General features: G+C 42.8%; 1 protein-coding gene across 3 annotated transcripts in view; it reads left to right on the forward strand.

Annotated features, from left to right (window-relative positions):
• LOC309791697 (tumor protein D52) overlaps positions 1–19,774 on the forward strand; it is a 116,071-nt gene that overhangs the window by 72,200 nt on the left and 24,097 nt on the right. For all 3 annotated transcript variants that reach the window (XM_082600722.1, XM_082600720.1, XM_082600721.1), the window contains exon 2: positions 14,410–14,525. In XM_082600722.1, the coding sequence (XP_082456848.1) occupies positions 14,410–14,525 (116 nt within the window). The remainder of the gene's footprint in view (positions 1–14,409; positions 14,526–19,774) is intronic.

A 19,774-nucleotide genomic window follows, 5' to 3' on the forward strand; every position in this document is an offset into this window, starting at 1 on the left:
ACTTGCCAGAGAAGTAAGCAGATTTTCCTAGAAGTTAATGTTTCCCTTACTAATGAAGAGTAGGTCACATTTCGCTCTTCTCAAGCTTAAAAAGTGGGTAATTTAGAAAAAAGAAGGTAAAGGCCACAACACGAAATCTAGTTGTAAGTATTTTAGGGCGCATGCTAAAGCAGCATGCCTCTCACCATTGGTCACAATCCGTGGCCACCTATGGGGGTGTCATTTGGATTTCCAGGAATGGAAAAATGTTGACAGTAACAGGGTAGAGCTGATCTCCAGGAGTTGGGGACTGGCAGGCAGGAGCTGGGTACCTGAACCCAAAGGATGACCTCCTCCATCCTCACCTCTCAGTCCTGTGTGTAGGAAATGCTTCAAGAGCAACACACAGTAGGAAGTTAGAGCTCAGTGACAGAGTAAAACCTAAGTGACATTGGCCGTGGGAACTGGGACTGTAGTGACCTGACCTCAGGTAGATCTTGGTGATCAGTGTGCAAGCCTTCAAGATTCCCAGGAGGATTCTGCCGCTTGTTTGAGGTATCTCTCAGTCTTTTTATGTCTCTGTTCCACCTCCTTTTACTTTTCCCAGCTGTAGTCACTGCTGCCTTTGGATGTTTTCTGTTAAAACAGAAGCAGTGGGTAGGGTTGAGTGTGTCTCTAGGCAAATTTTGAACAATTACCTCCCCAATTCCTACTAGCAGTCTGTAAGAGTGGGCTCATGGGATTAGACACAGAATGATTTAAAAAAAAAAAAAAAAAAGCAAGTGAACAACAAAAACTGAAAACAAACTCATGTACCCACCAGTGCTCATGAGATTTATTAGTTTGTGATAATTTTTTAAAAAAGGAACAGTGGAGAGAGCAGTAAAACAAACAGAAACCACCATAAGCAGTCACCTAGTAAGAACATGGTGATTGTAAAATAAGCAAATCAAAGTGGGGATCTCCAGTCTCTGTGCCCAGGACTACTCGGGGTGCAAGAAGCCTGCAAATCTGTTTGAACATCAAATATGAGGCGTAGATGGAATGAGTACTGTCTTCTGTGTGTGTGCAGGCTTTGTATTTCTAGATAGGAGTGCTTAGGATGGATACCTACATTATAAATCCATTTAAAAGCTCACGTGGCTATTGACCACTATGCATTTTCCTAATCAGCAGACAAGTAGTGCACAAAAAGGACTGATGTTAAAAGGGATCCTACTCAGAAAGGCTGGGAACACTAATCTGAAAAACATATTCTTTGATATTTATCCAAAATGCCATCATGGGGCAAACGAGAAGGTAACAAGGTTTAATCTGTGGGCAGAATGTTCCTCAGAAGCAATCTGAGTGAAGGACAGGATGAGGGCCAGTGCCTGGAACAAAAAGAGGTCTTTTATCAGGGACTTTAAAACTCTCTTGGTACAGCCAGCCCACGTTCAGAAATGCCTTGTACTTCTTGATCCACAACTCTCATAGATACAAATGTCAATAGCTGAAGCAGAATCCTGTGAAACAGAACTTATCCTTACTATGTGTGATGTACTCTGATATTTTATATTATTCCATTTCTTCTTTTAAAAATGCTCATTTGGTACTGCTAAATGGATTTCACAGTGCATAGTTTGAAAAACACTGATTTCAGATTCTGGAATACAAAACTCCATTAGGGGTGTCAGTCTTTTGTTCACTGCTTTTCCCCCCAGCACCTGGAACAGTGCTTGACAGCTGTGGTTCAACAAATATTGTTGGTTGAATGAATGAGTGAATGAATGAATGAAATGAAACTGGCAAAGAGTAAATCACACTGCAGTTCATTTTACAGATGTGAACATGGAGGCCAAGAGAGGTGTTGAGAAGTCCCCGAATCACAAAGTTTAGCCTAAGTTGGGACTCATACTCACCCTAGTTCTCAAACCAGTGTTTTTTTTTTCCCTTTGGTTTTTTTTTTTTTCTTTTGCGGTACACGGGCCTCTCACTGTTGTGGCCTCTCCCGTTGTGGAGCACAGGTTCCGGACGCGCAGGTTCAGCGGCCATGGCTCACGGGCCCAGCCGCTCCGCGGCATGTGGGATCTTCCCCGACCGGGGCACGAACCCGTGTCCTCTGCATCGGCAGGCAGACTCCCAACCACTGCGCCAACCAGGGAAGCCCTGTTTGTTTTTTGATCACAGGAAATCTCCACCTGTCTGGTAACGGATATCATACAACAGGTTAATCATTTAAGGCCTAACCTTTCCTTTGGTCAAGGGTCTTAAGTGGGGTAGTTTGTTGATTCCTCATGTGCCGCTGGGACCTGAGCTTTCCATGTTGCCATGCGGTCAGCAGAGTGGCCTCACAGCTAGTTTCCTTGGCTGCATTTTTCTCTTCCATCCTGTGAACATCTACAAGGAAAACTTCCCAAATGTTATTTATGTAGACTCACTCTTTCTGTTAAGGATTTTCTAACGTACAGAAAGATGCAGCCCTAGTTTATAAAAAAAAACCTTTGGTTATTTCTAGTGGTTTCAGGAAACAGGAGCCATTTAAAACTCTGACATTTTAGTTTCGTGCTGTCGTATTTGAAACTGTAAAAACACGGGAAAAACTCGAACTGAAATTCTTTAGCTGTGAGCCCTTTTCATTCTCTTTTATACCCCTCTTGATTTCTACTCTGTGCCATTCTCTCTTCTTTTTAGGGAAGGAGTCATCACTTCTGGAAAGTTTTTCAGGATTGTCAAGGTCTTAAATAGCAAATATATGGTTTACAAAATAAAAATCTGAGCAGAATTGAAGGATGTAGAACCTTCTTATTCCTACAGAGGAAATTTGAGGATGGAGTGACTTCCCCGTTGGGGATCCTCAAATTCCTCCATGGCTGACCTTTCACCCCCTTTCATGGAGTGCCCCAGTTTTGCCAGTTTTACACTTGATTGGGGCTGTGTGGACAGATGGCTCTGAAATAATTGGCTAAAGATTTTTTTTCCTCTCTTTTTTTTTTTTTTTTTTAAGATGAAAGAGATTCAAGGGTCCGTTTAAGAATATCTGGAGAGAGGTTAACCTGTTTTATCAATATGATTCTGGCTACAAATTTTAAAGATTCTTGGTATGGTGAAAACTGCATGCTGTGGGATTGGTTCTAACTCTTGGAACTCCAGCAAGTGTGTTGGGAAATAAAGCCTTGAGATAAATTCTTTCCTCAGTAACGAAGAATGTGTTCTTCATTATGTTTCTTACATACTTGTGTTCATTAGGACTTTAAAATTCTGTTTCTACATTAACCATAATTAGTTATGCATCTTTACAATATATTGCAGATCCCCCCCAAAAAAATCTGGAGAGGTGTATGAAACATTTGAAAATACGAATATGTTCTCCCTTTGCTGTCTTTTCTTCCTCCTCCACTCTTCCTGGGAAGTGAAGTTCGGAGAGGGTGACCTTTTTTCTTGGGCAGGAAGTTGACTGCTGTTTCGGGCCCTGTTTGCAGAGTTGAGTCCCAGGAGCACGGTGGCCCATCTGGCCAGAGAGCTCTCTTACCCCTTTTACGTCGGTGCTGTCTGCCTCCCCTCCCCGGCTTGCAGGAATTTCCTCTTTGATGACCCAGTCACTGCCCAGTTCATCTCCTGGGTTCCTGGGTCGTCCCCCCCGGTGGAGTGACTCAAGTTTCCTCAGCTTTCTTGTTGCTTGCTGTCTCCATGACAATTACTCCACTCATTTTTCTCTCCTAAGGTTTTACTGTTCTCACCATGAGCAAATATGGGAAAATCGCAGCCTTAAGGAGTATCAAGGTTTCACGGCCCGTGCTCCTGAATCTCTCTCCTGAATCTCTTTCTTCTGAAAATAATCAAAGTCAAATAGCAGGTGTCAGAGGCTCCCTTGCCCGAAGTCAGTGGGGCACTTTTGCCCCCCTGTGGGCATTTGGCCCCATCTGGAGGAGATTTCAAGACGATTTGGTTGCTACCACTGGGTGCAGGAGGGGATGCTGCAGACACTGAGTGAGTGGATGCCTGGGATGCCCCATGGAACGCTGCATAGGATACCCCCTGCCAAGAACTGCCCTGCTCTACATGTCCACCATGTCACAGTTGGGAAGCCTCGTCTTAAGTGGATCCTTTGCTTTTCGGGTCTCTTAAGGATAACCACTTTGGTGTGAGGACCTCCAGTATTCCTCCCCCTCTTCTGGATTTTGTTACATCTGGAAACAAAGAATAAGGCACAGAAAGTTGGAGCCCCAAGCGCAGACTTTTTTTTTTTTTTTTTTTTTTTTTTGCGGTTTGCGGACCTCTCACTGTTGTGGCCTCTCCCGTTGCAGAGCACAGGCTCCGGACGCGCAGGCTCAGCGGCCATGGCTCATGGGCCCAGCCGCTCCGCGGCATGTGGGATCTTCCCGGACCGGGGCACGAACCCGCGTCCCCTGCATCAGCAGGAGGACTCTCAACCACTGCGCCACCAGGGAAGCCCAAGCACAGACTTTTAAGGGGAAAAATTTTTGTCTTGTGATCTTTGTGGATATGACCACTAAAGATATTTTGAACTATATGTTTTATATATATATATATATATATATATATATATATATATATATAGTTTGTTTGTTTTGGTATCTGTAGGTTAAAAAAAGGGGCTTCATATTTCTTCTTGGATGTGCTTAAAGAAAACAACCCCAGAGACTGAAGTTTCTTATCCCTCCTCTTGTCTTAAAGCCATCGTTGCCTCTTTGAAGACTGTGTAAGAGAGGTGTATACAGTTTTACTTTCCAGAGAAGCTTCTAGGCCTTGATTATCCTCCTACAAATTCTCTCTTGGGTAGACAGTGTTAACATTCAGACTTCAGTAGCCGGTACCTTACACTTCTCTTGTGGCACCTTCTTCCCTCCTAACTGAATGTTCCTGGAGGTGGCTGATGTTATATTCTTCCTGCTCTGATACCATGAGCGCCCCACCTATTCAAACACGGAGCTGTGTACACACCTTCTCTGTAACATGAACATAGGTGCCCTGCTCCAAATGGTAACAATCTATTAGATTATGTATGAGACAGAGTTGTATTGCTTCAGAAAAGTGACATTTTAGGTCTGTTTTAAATAGGTAAACCTTTTTAGGTGAAAGCAGTGAAGTGAGAGTGAAATACATAAAATAAAAAGAGGGGCAAGGTAGACCAGGATGGGAGACGGGGTTCCTATCTCTCCCTCTGACTCCACGGGGTGCCTTCCTACAATTCATTTATTCAGAGAGTACTGCTGAGTTATCTCCTGTGTGCCAGACACTCTGCGCCAGATGCTGTGCGGGGCCAAAGCTACGTGTTCGGAACGCAGTGCTAAGGTCAAATACTGCCCAGCCGGCTGTGTTCTAAGCACAGTAGGCAGAATACGGAGGGGTATTAGGCCCAGAGCAGCCTGGGTCACCAGGTCCGGAGAATTTCCTCCAAGAGCAGTAGACTTTTCCTACTGGTTTATTGAAACAAATGGGACTTGAAAATAAGGAGAGGGATTCAGGAAGAGAAAATAACATGTGCAAAGACAGAAAGGAGAGCATGATGTGGAAAGAGAGGGTGAAGGTGTTTGTACGACATCGTGAATGTAATTAATGCCGGTGACCTTCATGCTTAAAAATGGTTAAGATGGCAATGGTAAGTTATATACTTTACCATAATAAAAAAAATCAGATGGGAAAAATAAGTAGGGGAGGCAGCTTATCTTAACTTACTTTTTAATACATTCCTTAAAAACAATAAACCCGTCAAATAACATGTTTGCAGAGGAACTGCAGTTTGGAAGATGCAGTGAGCCCACGGGGGTGGGTGTGGGCGTGAGGACAGTAGCAGGAGATGGAATAGGTGGGCTCCAGATTGTCAAGAGCAGTGAGCTGGGCTTCCCTGGTGGCGCAGTGGTTGAGAATCTGCCTGCTAATGCAGGGGACACGGGTTTGTGCCCCGGTCCAGGAAGATCCCACATGCCGCCAAGCGGCCGGGCCCGTGAGCCATGGCCACTGAGCCTGCGCGTCTGGAGCCTGTGCTCCGTAACGGGAGAGGCCACAACGGTGAGAGGCCCGCGTACCGCAAAAAAAAAAGGGGGGCCTCCCTGGTGTTGCAGTGGTTGGGAGTCCGGCTGCCGATGCAGGGGACACAGGTTCGAGCCCTGGTCTGGGAAGATCCCACATGCCGCGGAGCAGCTAGGCCCGTGAGCCACAGCTACTGAGCCTGCGCGTCCGGAGCCTGTGCTCCGCAATGGGAGAGGCCACAACAGTGAGAGGCCTGCGTACCGCGATGAAGAGTGGCCCCGCTTGCCGCAACTAGAGAAAGCCCGGGCACAAAAACGAAGACCCAACACAGCCAAAAAAAAAAAAAAAAGAGCAGTGAGCTTTACTAGGAGGTGGACAGCCATACAGGGACGTATGGCAAGGAGTGCCGTGGTGGTCAGAGTCATGTTTTAGAAAGACCTCTCTGGTGGCAGGGCGGTGAATGGATTGGAGGGGACCATCAAGGAGCTTTGGGGGCAAGAATCTAAGCAAAACATGGGAAGAGCCTGGACTAAGGCAGGAGTAGTGGGATTGGTGGTGGAGGGTGAAGTGGGCTCCTTGGGAGAGGGAGACGGAGGTACATCTCAGAAAGGTAGAAAAAAATGCAGGGAGGGCAGTGGGAGGTATCAGGACCGGAGACTTCAGAGTGAGATTCGGTCTGCGCTACCTAGAGATGTCAAATGAGATCGTGATGGAGGACTGTCCTTAGTTGAAGGGGCGGAGGAGGGGCAGATGCTGAGGTAGGGGCTGGAGAGTGATGGGAAGTGAGGAAGTGAGCCTCGTGAATCAAGCGTCGTGGAGGAGGAGAGAGGAAATCGCCAGGATGACTTGTAGGACCCGGGAAGGTGCAACAGTAGATCCTTATCGAACACTGAGTATGTGCCCACCCTTGATTTCATAGTCCTTTAAAATATTCTTATAAAAACCCAGAGAACTAGGTGGGATTATTGCCTTTTTATTTATTTATTTTTTTTGCGGTACGTGGTCCTCTCACTGTTTCGGCCTCTCCCGTTGCGGAGCACAGGCTCCGGACGCGCAGGCTCAGCGGCCATGGCTCACGGGCCCAGCCGCTCCGCGGCATGTGGGATCCTCCTGGACCGGGGCACGGACCCGTGTCCCCTGCATCGGCAGGCGGACTCTCAACCACTGCGCCACCAGGGAAGCCCCTGCCTGCCTTTTTATTTTTTAAACAGGTAACGGGGTTTGGGGCTCAGTTTCCTGGGGCTCAGTTCCCTGGGGCTACCATAACAAAGTGCTCCAGACCGAGTGGCTTAAAACAACAGAAATTTATTATCTTTACGGTTTTGGAGGCTGGAATTCCAAAATCAAGGTGTCAGCGGGGCCATGCTCCCTCTGACACCTGCAGGGACATACTTCCTTGCCTCTTCCTAGCTTCCCGCTGGTAACCCCTGGCTTGCCTTGGCTGGCAGCTGCATCTCTCCAGTCTCTGCCCTCCAGCATCACACAGCGTGCTCCCTCTGTCTCTGTGTGCTCTGGATCTTTACATGATGTTCTCTCCGGGTCCCAGTGTTCAGACTTCCTTTTACTTATAAGGACATCAGCCCCTGGATCAGAGCCCACCTAAATCCAGTATGATATCATCTTGATTACATCTGCAACAACCCGGTTTCCAAATAAAGACACATTTATGGGTCCTGGGAGTTGGAAGTAGAAGGTGTCTTTTTTCGGGGGTGGGGGGAGACGCAAGTCAACCCACAACAGCATCTAGTTTTAAAAATCTCTGCCTTGGGCCTCCCTGGTGGCGCAGTGGTTGAGAGTCCGCCTGCCGATGCGGGGGATACGGGTTCGTGCCCCGGTCTGGGAGGATCCCATATGCCGTGGAGCGGCTGGGCCCGTGAGCCATGGCCGCTGGGCCTGCGCGTCCGGAGCCTGTGCTCCGCAACGGGAGAGGCCACAACAGTGAGAGGCCCGCATACCGCAAAAAAAAAAAAAAAAAAAAAAAAAAAAAAAAATCTCTGCCTTGTGTTTCCTGTCTTTACGCAGTGAAGTGTTTGGATTTAAATGATCCAAAATTCTTTTCAGATCTAAAAGTGCATGAAAATGGTTAAAAGTTTTTTAGTTGATAATCATAGAAAGTCTTGAAGGGAAATAGTTGGCCTTGATTGGGAAAAAAAAAAAAAAAAGGTGAAAGCCGACGAACTGAAGGGAAGAGAGAACTGTTTAGGGCTCCGCTATAGGGGCTGCACCCACCGCACCTGAGCAGGGAGGTACCCACCAAACTCTCAACTGTGGCTTAGTTTTTTTTTTTTGCGGTACACGGGCCTCTCACTGTTGTGGTCTCTCCCATTGCGGAGCACAGGCTCCGGATGCGCAGGCTCAGCGGCCATGGCTCACGGGCCCAGCCGCTCCGCGGCATGTGGGATCCTCCCGGACTGGGGCAAGAACCCATGTGCCCTGCATCGGCAGGCAGACTCTCAACCACTGCGCCACCAGGGAAGCCCTGTGGCTTAGTTTTAATTGTAGGTTCTAAATATGAATCAAAAAAGGTTTACTTCCTTCCTGGGTTGAAATTTTTGGGACTATGTAGCAAATGGATGGCTATGCGTGGGATGGGAGGAGAGCAGAGAAAAGAGAAACTTAGTTGGAACAAATCTTTAGTGAATAAGTCAGTTCAAATGAAATATTTATGAACGTTTGCTTTATTTTGGGCGCTATGAGTCCTGAGGTGAAAAGATAAGGGTGTGACGTCAGGACCTTGTTTTCTGGAACTGGAGACTGTTCAAGACTGAAGTCTTTCCCCCATTCTTCCTCGTTCTTTCCCACCGTTCTCACTCCTCAGACATGTTTCCACTGAAGCAAAACACTAAGAACTTCATTTTCCTCAAAGTACTAACAAATTCTCTGACGTCCAAAGTATCATGTTTCATCACATCAAAGACACCACAGATTTTAAGATGTACCATTATTTTACATTTCATTCAGGGAAAAAATTGCTGCAAGTTAAACTAAAAAACAATGCTTTGTTTTCACTTAAAATTAGCTTAAGTGAAAACAAATATTAAGTAAAATTGTCACTTAAAATTTTATGCTTATTTTCTCAGATTTATTCAGACATATACATTAATCATAACACTCCTCTGCATACTTTTTTTTTTTGCCGTATACGGGCCTTTCACTGCCGTGGCCTCTCCCGTTGCGGAGCACAGGCTCCAGACGTGCAGGCTTAGCGGCCATGGCTCACAGGCCCAGCCGCTCTGCGACATGTGGGATCCTCCCGGACCAGGGCACGAACCCGTGTCCCCTGCATTGGCAGGTGGACCCCCAACCACTGCGCCACCAGGGAAGCCCTGAATACTTTTTAAAGTCAGCTCAGTTCAAGTTTTCCTGAAACATCTTCACGTGCATCGCCTGACTTATCTGAATTCCCTTTCAGTTAGAAATAATCCATGTCTGTTTTATTTATCTTGCTCTCACAAAACGCCTGTGATAACAGCCTTTCTTAAAAGAGAGGTCTGTGATTTTTCTAAGCCACTGACACCCATTTTTGCACATTTTGAGGCACAGTTACAGGTGACAAACAGCGATGCCACAAGGACTGCCTAGCTGGCTGGCTGTACAATGATCTCCAGTTCCAAGATGTAAAATGTAGAAGAAAAAATTGTGTCTAAGGACTGAAGGGGCACCGTTCTCCTGGTTCATCCCCATCACTCCCTTGGCAGTAGGTCTCCCACCTGGGCAACCAACAGTTCTCCTGTCCATGGGCTCCAGGCTCTCCTCCCCAGATGAAACTCTTCAGGGTGATCCCATGCATGCAACTGAAAACAGGCTGGCAATCTCTTTGCACAACTAGAAGAAGAATTAAGCAAGTGGCTAAAATGTTAGTAACCTGATGGAACGAATTATCACTGATTTGCAGACACCTGGGCTCGATAATGGTATCTGTGACTTTCAAGCCAGGCACCCCACGTGTTCTCACACTTGCAGGGAATGAAAAGCCCTCTGCTTCCAGCTTCCCTTCTGACCTGCTGTTTGTTCCCCCTGCTCTTTGGAATTTCTCTATGAAAAGTGTACATGAAGGAGGAAGAGTTTAGAGTCAGAAAGACCTGCGTTTTAATTTCTGTGACTCTGGGCACATTACTGAACTCAGAGAACCTCAGCTTCCTAATGGAAATAAATACTGCAAATACTGCTTCGCTCATTGGGTGCTGGTTGTAAGATTCTTGCTTTTTTTTCTTTTTTTTAGATAATATATAAATGTGTCTCCCCTCATGGTGGCTGGTATAGTAGATCTCAATAAATATGTCATATTTTCTCCCTCTTCTCTGTCTTTTAAAAATAGATTTCTGTCAGACTCTGAGGAGGAACATTAAAATTAATGATCAAATAAGAATTTTTGAATTATTTATAGTTTTTAGTAATCTATATTTTAAAAAAATTTTATTCTAGTGTAGTTGCTTTACAACGTTGTGTTGATTTCTACTGTACAGCAAAGTGAATCAGCTATACGTATATATATATATCCCCTCTTTTTTGGATTTCCTTCCCATTTAGGTCACCACAGAGCACTGAGTAGATAGAGTTCCCTGTGCTACACAATAGGTTCTCATTAGTTATCAGTAATCTATAGTGATATACATTTCCATGTCCCAACTTTCATGTTATGAATGAGAAATTAATATCTTTTTTCCAGCATGCCAGATTCTACCTCTGCAATAAATATTCTACTCTTACTGAACATATAAGATATGGGATAGGGCATCCCTGGTGGCGCAGTGGTTGAGAGTCCGCCTGCCGATTCAGGGGACACGGGTTCATGCCCCGGTCCGGGAAGATCACACGTGCCGCGGAGCGGCTGGGCCTGTGAGCCATGGCCGCCGAGCCTGCGCGTCCGGAGCCTGTGCTCCGCAACGGGAGAGGCCACAACAGTGAGAGGGCCGCGTACCGCCAAAAAAAAAAAAAAAAAGGGATAATACCTAGAAACACATAACAAGGTTTGAGGAAACTATATGGTTGGAAATGATTAAGAGACTGCTTTTGATCTACTCTACCATTTTTTACAGAGTCTTATTTATTATTGCCTCTAGGTATCTCCCAAGTCTGACCTTCAGCCCCCTACTCTTGTCTTTATTTGTGCTTTGTACAATAAATGATTTGAAGTTTTATTTTCAAATAAAAATATTCAGGTTCAGAGTCCTAACTCCACCATGTATTCAGGTATGTTACCATGGGCAAGTTGCTTAACCTCTGTAAGCTTCAGTTTCCTCATCTGTAAATGGTGATGGTGATCCTTGTCTCACAGAAGTGTTGCAAGTAAATGATGTAATGTATTGGGACCACTTAGCTCAGATTTGGATATAAATAGAATGCACTTTGTGGTGGCGGCTATGGTTATTAATAATTTTCCTAAGTCATGACTGTTAGGTTTTGCAGGTGATTTCGATATCTATGTTTCTGTTCTTCCTTCATGTCCTTAATTTTCCAATTTTTTTCCCTAGTCGATGATCCTAAAACAAACCTCGCCTTTAAATTTTAATATTGATAATTTGCTGCCACCTACAGGCTAATATGAAAAAAGCAGAACGTGTAATTACTAGCTTTCTTAGACTCTGAGTATAAAATCCCAAGGTCATCTTGGAGGTCCTGAAGCTAACTGTGGACAACCCCAGAACGCCCTTTTCTGAGATTCTTATTTTCCCTGGTAGCTCAACTAAATTCTTGATTAATATCAGAATCCTCTTAGATTCTTTCTGGAATTGGGCAGTTACACGTAAAGCATTATTAGTAATCAGATATTGCATCTTCCCCCATAAGTAGATTTGCAAAACAGTGTTTATTAAAAAGCGTGAAAGAGGCTTTGCTATTTAAGGCATGGTTTAGCACCTGAGTTTTTTTTTGTTTGTTTGTTTATTTATTTATTTGGCTGCATCGGGTCTTGGTTGCGGCACCCAGGCTCTCCGTTGCGGTGCGCAGGTTCTAGAGCGCGCAGGCTTGGTTGCCCTGCGGCATGTGGGATCTTAGTTCCCTGACCGGGGATCAAACCCGCATCCCCTGCATTGGAAGGCGGATTCTTAACCATGGACCACCAGGGAAGTCCCAGCACCTGAGTTTCCTTGCGTGTTGTTGGGTCCTGTCCTAGTTGGAGAACTTGAGAGGGTCTGAGCAAAACATTAAAAATAAAATAATGTTTGTAATGAACTCTGTGGTGGTTCTTATTCTCTTGCCTCCTACGATTGCTGCCTGTATGCTTGTATTCCATCCTCAGTCTCACGCTCCTTTGTCGAATAATCCGGTATAGGGCATACATTTGCAAGCGCACAAGGACCCTCCTCAGTGGTTTCTGGCCGTACATAGCACAGCACCATGTCCGCAGTTTGATATGACTCAAGCTGGAGTAAGAGGTTCCAGTGCCAGATAGCAGGGGATGGGGCCAGTGAGGCTTGTGTGCTCAACTACGGGGTTGAAGTTGCTTTGAAAACAACAAGGAGCTACTAAAGGAACCATTTTAAGCTGGAGAGTGACATGATGAGATTTCTATCAGTACTCGGGCAATCTGCTTGAAGATATTTTAGAGGGAACCCGCAGAAGCAGCTATTCATTGAGCCTTTCCATCCACTGATTGTACCTGTCACGTATTGTCTTTTCATGAGAGGACTTGAAGCAGATCCTATTTGCCACTCTAGTTTGTGGTTTCTGAATCGTTTTATTTGTATTACTTTTATGCCTTTAACAATTCTGTAAACACCTTTCAGGTAGGCACTGTTATGCTACTAATTATTGTTATTGTAATTATCAACTACTCTTATGCAGTTAATATACAGTGGATCATGTGCAAGTGTCTTTGTACCTTTCACACAATGTACGTACATATATTTCTCCTGGGCTTGCCATGGCGCTGGCTGCTTGTCGGAACAGCGTGCTTGTTCTCTGTCGGTCTTCCTCTCTGCCTGCCTCTTAAGTCTGTCATCTGCCACCCGGCATCCTGCTTTGGGCGGATGCCACGTTGCCACTGTGGTGGAACCAGCCCTTCCCAGAAGTGGACGTGAGGGCTGGTGGGGAACAGTGTGATCCCTGGAATGCTCACTGGCAGAAAGAGGCAAAGAGCAGGAAGAGGAGACCTTTTCCTGGTTCCCTGTGCAAAAAAGCTGTTGCCAGAGGAAACTGTGAATGCCCACAGCTGGGGCATGGGAATGGATGGCAGGACTGCGACCAGGGTAAGGCGAGCGAGCCCTCGCCTCAGGTGTAGCATTTAAGGGGGCATCGAAAAGCCCTGCAATCAAGATGCGTATTATGTTAATGCAGTGTTTTAAGAAGATTAAAGTGGAAGGAATCCATGATGAACAACATACTAACATTTTAAATAAAGACGAGATCAGTAACAGTGCTATGAAAAGCCACCTTTGGAGCCTGAGGCAAAAGGAAAAATCAGCCATACTGAGCCTGTCTATTTAAAACTTTGGTACTTTGTTCACCGTGGATTCTTTGAATTAACTTTGATTTTTAAAAAATATTACATTAAAATATTAAAATAATCAGCCATACTGAGCCTGTCTATTTAAAAATTTGGTACTTTGTTCACCATGGATTCTTTGAATTAACTTTGATTTTTAAAAAATATTACAATAAAATATTAAAATAATTTCTTAGTGCCTTCTTAAATTTGTCACCCAAGGTTCAGGGGCCTCACTGCCCACGCTCTTAGCCTTGTACTTGGTTAGTTGGGCAGAAGAGAGGGGAGACTTGCCGAGAGGCAGGTGCCTTCCTGGCTACTCTCTGAAAATACTGAGTTCTTCCTGATGGATGAATAGACATTGGCTCTATTCCAGGGCAACGGGTGTGGCAGGATTGGTCATAAATAGTGTTTTGGTAGAAATATTATGTGGGTGTTGGTCATTTCTCTGAGTATATAATTTAGGACTTTTAAAAGGGTATCTGGATGAGATACATATTTTTAAAAAGCTACAAGAAGGTGTCTCCTACTTCCACTAACTAGGGGAAAGAAATGGAATAAAATTTCTTTAGATACTTCTTCACTGAGGCTATTAAGAGTTGAATCTGATTAGTAGAGGAAGCTAAAGACATTTACAGTCTCCTTCCTTTGGTTTCTATGAATTATTAGTCATGCTGATTGACTAGTTAAGCATTTAAGGTCTTGGGAAGATCCCATTCTTGGCCTCTTAACTCTTCTGCTTTGCAGTAAGTATATTGTGACTGGAGAAATGAACAGAAGCAGAGAGCGTGCTGTATTTTTTAAATTCATATTTTGGTAGGGTGTCATTTGGTGGTTTTTAGTGGTTAGGTCAGACTTTTTTTTTTGGTTCGTTTCTGGGAGAGCCACATCATTTGAAGGTGCAGAAAAATGAGGTGTGGCTCTAACCTAATTGGCTTTATTCTGGCTGGGGCAGTGGAGGAGCCCAAAGGAGAATTTTACTTAACTTTCATACCTTACAGACTTTTTTTTTTTTTTTAATCTCCAACAAGGTCTACTGAGAACAGACCCAGTACCCGAGGAAGGAGAAGATGTTGCTGCCACTATCAGTGCCACTGAGACCCTATCAGAGGAGGAGAGAGAAGAGCTAAGAAGAGAACTTGCAAAGGTAAAGGCGCAGTCCTTCTGGAACTTCATGTTTTGCACTTAATATATTGTCATTTGTTTTTCTAAAGCACATGGTAATATCGTAGACTCAGTTTCAGGGCAGAGAAAGCAACATGTGTTTACTCTCCTAGAGATCTTGAGTGGGGGGAGAGGAGACGAGGAAGTGTGAGATCAGTTGGTTTTTATATGAGGGAAGGTATGTACAGGTAAAGTGGATCTGAGAAGTAGGGTGTGAAGTGGGAAATGGATGAGGGCTACTAGTGAATATCTTCTAAGTGACCTCACTAACCCCGATGCGCTTGGCTCTTCAGCTGCTTCACTGACGTTTTTCTCCCCTTGGCAGTGTTGTGGATAGAGGTACTTCGAACCTTCTTTCCATACCTTCCTCTCTCCCTCCCTCTCTTCTTTTTTTTTCTTAAAATCAACCATTGTAAAGTGTACAGTTCAGTGGCATTCAGCATATTCACAATGCTGTGCAATTATCATCTCTATCTAGCTCCAAACATTTTTAGCACATCCAAAGGAGACCTCATATTCACTAAGCTGGCATCCCCAGTTTTCCCTTCCTTAGCCCCTGGTGACAATTAATCTGCTTTCTCTCTCTATGGATTTACCTATTCTGGATATTTCATTTAAATGGAATCACATATCATGTGACTTTTGGTATCTGGCTTTTATCATTTAGTATAATGTTTCTGAGGTTCATCCTTGTTGAGCTTGTATTGGTACTTCACTGCTTTTTTGTGGCTGAATAATATTCCATTGTATTTATCTTCTGTATTTTGTTTAACCGTTCATCTGTTGATGGACATTTGGGTGGTTTCCACCTTTTGACTATTGTAGATACTGAGCTAAGGAACATTTGTGGAAAACTACTTGTTCGAATACCTATTTCTAATTCCTTTGGGATATACCCAGAAGTAGAATTGCTCATCACATGGTAATTCCACGTGTAACTTTTTTTTTCAGACCTGCCAGACTGTTTTCACAGCAGGGAGGACACCGTTTCACATCTCCATCAGCAACTTCTGTACATCCTTGCCAACGTTTTTTATTTTCTGTCTTTTTGACTATAGCCATCTTAGTGTAAAGTGGTATCTCATTGTGGTTTTGATTTGTATTTCACTAATGACGAATGATATTGAGCATCTTTTCATGTGCTTATTAGTCGTTTATATGCCTTCTTTGGAGAAATGTCTATTCAAACCTCTGCCATGTTCTGCCATGTTCTGCCATGTCCCACCAAACATGATTTGTCTTTTTGTTGTTGAGATGTAAGAGCTCTTTCTGTACCCTGGATACTAGACCCTGATCAGAAATGTAATTTGCAAACATTTTCTCCCATTCCATACATTGTCCTTTTACTTTCTTCACAGTGTCTTTTTAAAAAATATTTATTTGGCTGCGCTGGGTCTTAGTTGCGGCATGCGGGATCTTTAGTTGCATCATGCAAACTCTTAGTTGCAGCATGTGGGATCTAGTTCCTTGACCAGGAATCAAACCTGGGCCCCCTGCATTGGGGGCACAGAGTCTTAGCCACTGGACCACCAGGGAGGTCCCTCTTCATAGTGGTTTTTTTTTTTTTTTTTTTCGGTACGCGGGCCTCTCACTGTTGTGGCCTCTCCCGTTGTGGAGCACAGGCTCCGGACGCGCAGGCTCAGCGGCCATGGCTCACGGGCCTAGTCACTCCGCGGCATGTGGGATCTTCCCGGACCAGGGCACGAACACGTGTCCCCTGCATCGGCAGGCGGACTCTCAACCACTGCGCCACCAGGGAAGCCCTCTTCATAGTGTTGTAATGCACAAAGGTTTTAAAGTCTGATGAAGTCCAGTTTATTTTTCCTCTAGTTGCTTGTCCTTTTGGCATTACATATAAGAATCCATTTCCAAAACTCAAATCATGAAGATTTACACTATGTTTTCTTCTAAAACTTCTCTCTTATATATAAGCCTGTGATCCATTTTGAGTTAATTTTTGTGTATGGTTTGTGGTAGGGTTCAACTTCATTCTTTCACATGTGACTTTAGTTTTGTTAGCACCATTTGTTGAGAGATTATCCTCAGTGAATGCTCTTGGCATTCTTGTCAAAAATCATCTCACATAGATGTAAAGGTTTCTTTCTGGACTCTCAGTTCTGATATATTCATCTATATGTCCTTCTGAGTGTACCACACTCTTTCGATTACTATAGCTCTGTAGTAAGTTTTGAAATCGAGAAGTGTGACTTTTTCACCTTTTTCTTCTTTTTCAGAATTGTTATTTAAGGTCTCTTGCAATTCTATATGAATTTAGAATCTACTTTTCTACCCACAAAAAAATGCCGTTGGGATTTTGATAGGGCTTTTATTGAATCTGAGGATTGATTTGGGGGAGTATTGCCACCTTAACAATATTAACTCTTACACTCCATGAATGTGGAGTGTTTTTTTCATTTGTTTAGGTCTTCTTTAATTCCTTTTAGCAATGTTTTATAGTTTTCAGTGTACAAATCTTATAATTCCTTAGTTACCCTTATTCTGAAGTATTTTATTCTTTTTGATGTGATTATAAATGGAATTTTCTTAATTTACTTTTCAGATTTTTCATTGCTACTGTATAGAAATACAGCTGAAGTTTCCATGTTAATCTTGTATACTGCAATTTGCTGAATTTGCTTATTAGCTCTAATAGATTTTTTTGTGGATTATTTAAGAATTTTCTCTATAGAAGATAATGTTATCTGCAGTTAAAGGTCGTTTCACTCTTCCTTTCCATTTTAGATGCCTTTATTTATTTTTCTTCCCTATTGATCTGGCTGAAACCTCAGTGCTACGTTGAATAGCAGCAGTGACAGTGGGCATCCCTGTCTTGTTCCTAATCTTGGGGGAAATGCTTTCAATATTTCCCCATTCAGTATGGTGATAGCTTTCATTTTTTTATAAATGCACTTATTCATGTTGAGGAAGTTCCCTTCTCTTCCTAGTTTGTTCGGTGTTTTTTTCATGAAAGGGTGTTGGGTTTTGTCAAATGCTTTTCTGCACCTTATTAAGATGAACATGTATTCATCTTAATTCAATTAATATGGTATATTACATTGATTGATTTCAATATGTTGAATCATCCTTGCATTCCTAGGATAAATCTCACTTTATCCTAGGTGTATGTATTCTAGGTCATAGTGTATAATCCTTTTAATATGCTTCTGGATTTGGTTTGCTAGTATTTTGCTGAGTATTTTTGCATCTATATTCATGGGAGAGATTGACTTGAAGTTTTCTTGTGATATCTTTGTCTGGCTTTTGTATCATAGTAATGGCTGGCCTCTTGGAATGAGTTAGGAAGTTTTCCATTCTCTTCTATTTTGTGGAAGAATTTGAGAAGAATTTGAGAAGAATTGGCCTTATTTCTTCTTTGTTTGGTAGAATTCACCAGTGAAGCCTTCTGGTCTTGGACCTTTCTTTGTTGGAAGATTTTTGTGTGTGTGTGTGTGTGGTATGTGGGCCTCTCACTGTTGTGGCCTCTCCTGTTGTGGAGCACAGGCTCCGGACGTGCAGGCTCAGCGGCCATGGCTCACGGGCCCAGCCGCTCCGCGGCACGTGGGATCTTCCTGGACCGGGGCACGAACCCGTGTCCCCTGCATCGGCAGGCAGACTCTCAACCACTGTGCCACCAGGGAAGCCCTGTTGGAAGATTTTTGATTATTCGTGCAATTGCTTTACATGTTATAGATCTGTTTAGATTGTCTGTTTCTTCTTGGGTCAGTTTTGACCATTTGTGAATTTCTAGGATTGCATCCATTTCATTTAGGTTATCTAGTCTGTTGGCATACAATTGTTCATAATATTTTCTTATAATCCTTTCTATTTCTATAAGGTTGGTAGTAGTGTCACCACTTTTATTTCTGATTTTAGTTACTTGCATCTTCTCCTTTTTTTTTTCCTCTGTCAGTCTAGCTAAAGTTTTGTCAATTTTGTTGATCTTTTCAAGGAGCAGCCTTTGACGTCATTGATTTTTTGCTATTGTTTTTCTATTCTCTATTTTGCTTATATTTAATTTTTATTATTCTCTTCCTTTTGTTAGATTGGGTTTAGTTTACACTTCTTTTTCTAGATCTGTAAGGGTGTAGAGTTAGGTTATTGATTTGAGATCCTCTTTATTAATGTAGGCATTTGCAGCTATAAATTTCCCTCTGAGCACTACTCCTACTACTTCTCATAAGTTTTAATATGCTGTGTGTTTGTTTTCATTTGTCTCAAGGTACTTTGTAATTTCCTTTGTGATTTCTTCTTTGACTCATTGGTGGTTTAAGAGTGTGCTGTTTAATTCTGATAAATTTATGAATTTTCCAATTTTCATTTTGTTTTTGATTTCTAGTTTCATTCCATTATGGTTGATAAAGATATTTGGTATGATTTTAAATTTATTGAGACTTGTTCTGTTGCCTAACATATGCTCTGTCCTGGAGAGTGTTCCATGTACATTTGAGAAGAAGGTGTATTCTACTGTTTTGGGGTGAGGTGTTCTATTTATGTCTGTTAGCTCTAGTTGGTTTATAGTGTTGTTCAATTTTCCTGTTTCCTTTTCACTTATCTGTTTGTTCAATCCACTTTTTTACATCAGATTTTATAAACTAGGTGGGGATAGGATGGGCAAGGCAGATTGGTGATAAGCCCTATGAGGAGAGTAAGAATTAAAAATATTGACTATGTGGTACATGCCTAATATTCTTATTTTGAAAAGAGAAAACAAAAATACTTTTTCCACAAGTTATTTATGTTTAGTGCAGAAACAAAAAAAAATCAAAGAAAATTAAAATTACCTACAGTGTAAAAGATTTAGATTATCTGTTTCCAGATTTCCAGACTTTTTGCTATGTATATATTGCTATAACGTACTTCAGTATTTTATGAAGGCATCAGAATACACATCTGTAACTTTTCTTCACTTAACTGAATTTCAAAAAAATTTTTGTGCCAGTAAATAATCTTCTAAAACATCATTTTAAATTGCTGCATAGCCCATTTTTTAATTGCTTCAAGCTCATTTTTAGTTAATGGACATATTATTTATAAACATTTAGTTGTTTCCCTTTTTTGCTATTATGAACAGTATTTTGATGGAAGTACTTACATATAATCCTTTAGGCACCTCTTTAATTAGTTCTTTAGAATAAATTCCTAGAAGTAGAATCCCTGGGTCTACTGGGTTTTAAGGTCACAGAGTCATACCCATGTACACCAACAAGGCCAAAATGCTATCCAGAAGATTTC

This window comes from Mesoplodon mirus, assembly GCF_964341445.2.
Source record: "Mesoplodon mirus genome assembly, chromosome: 16".
NCBI lineage: Eukaryota > Metazoa > Chordata > Mammalia > Artiodactyla > Ziphiidae > Mesoplodon > Mesoplodon mirus.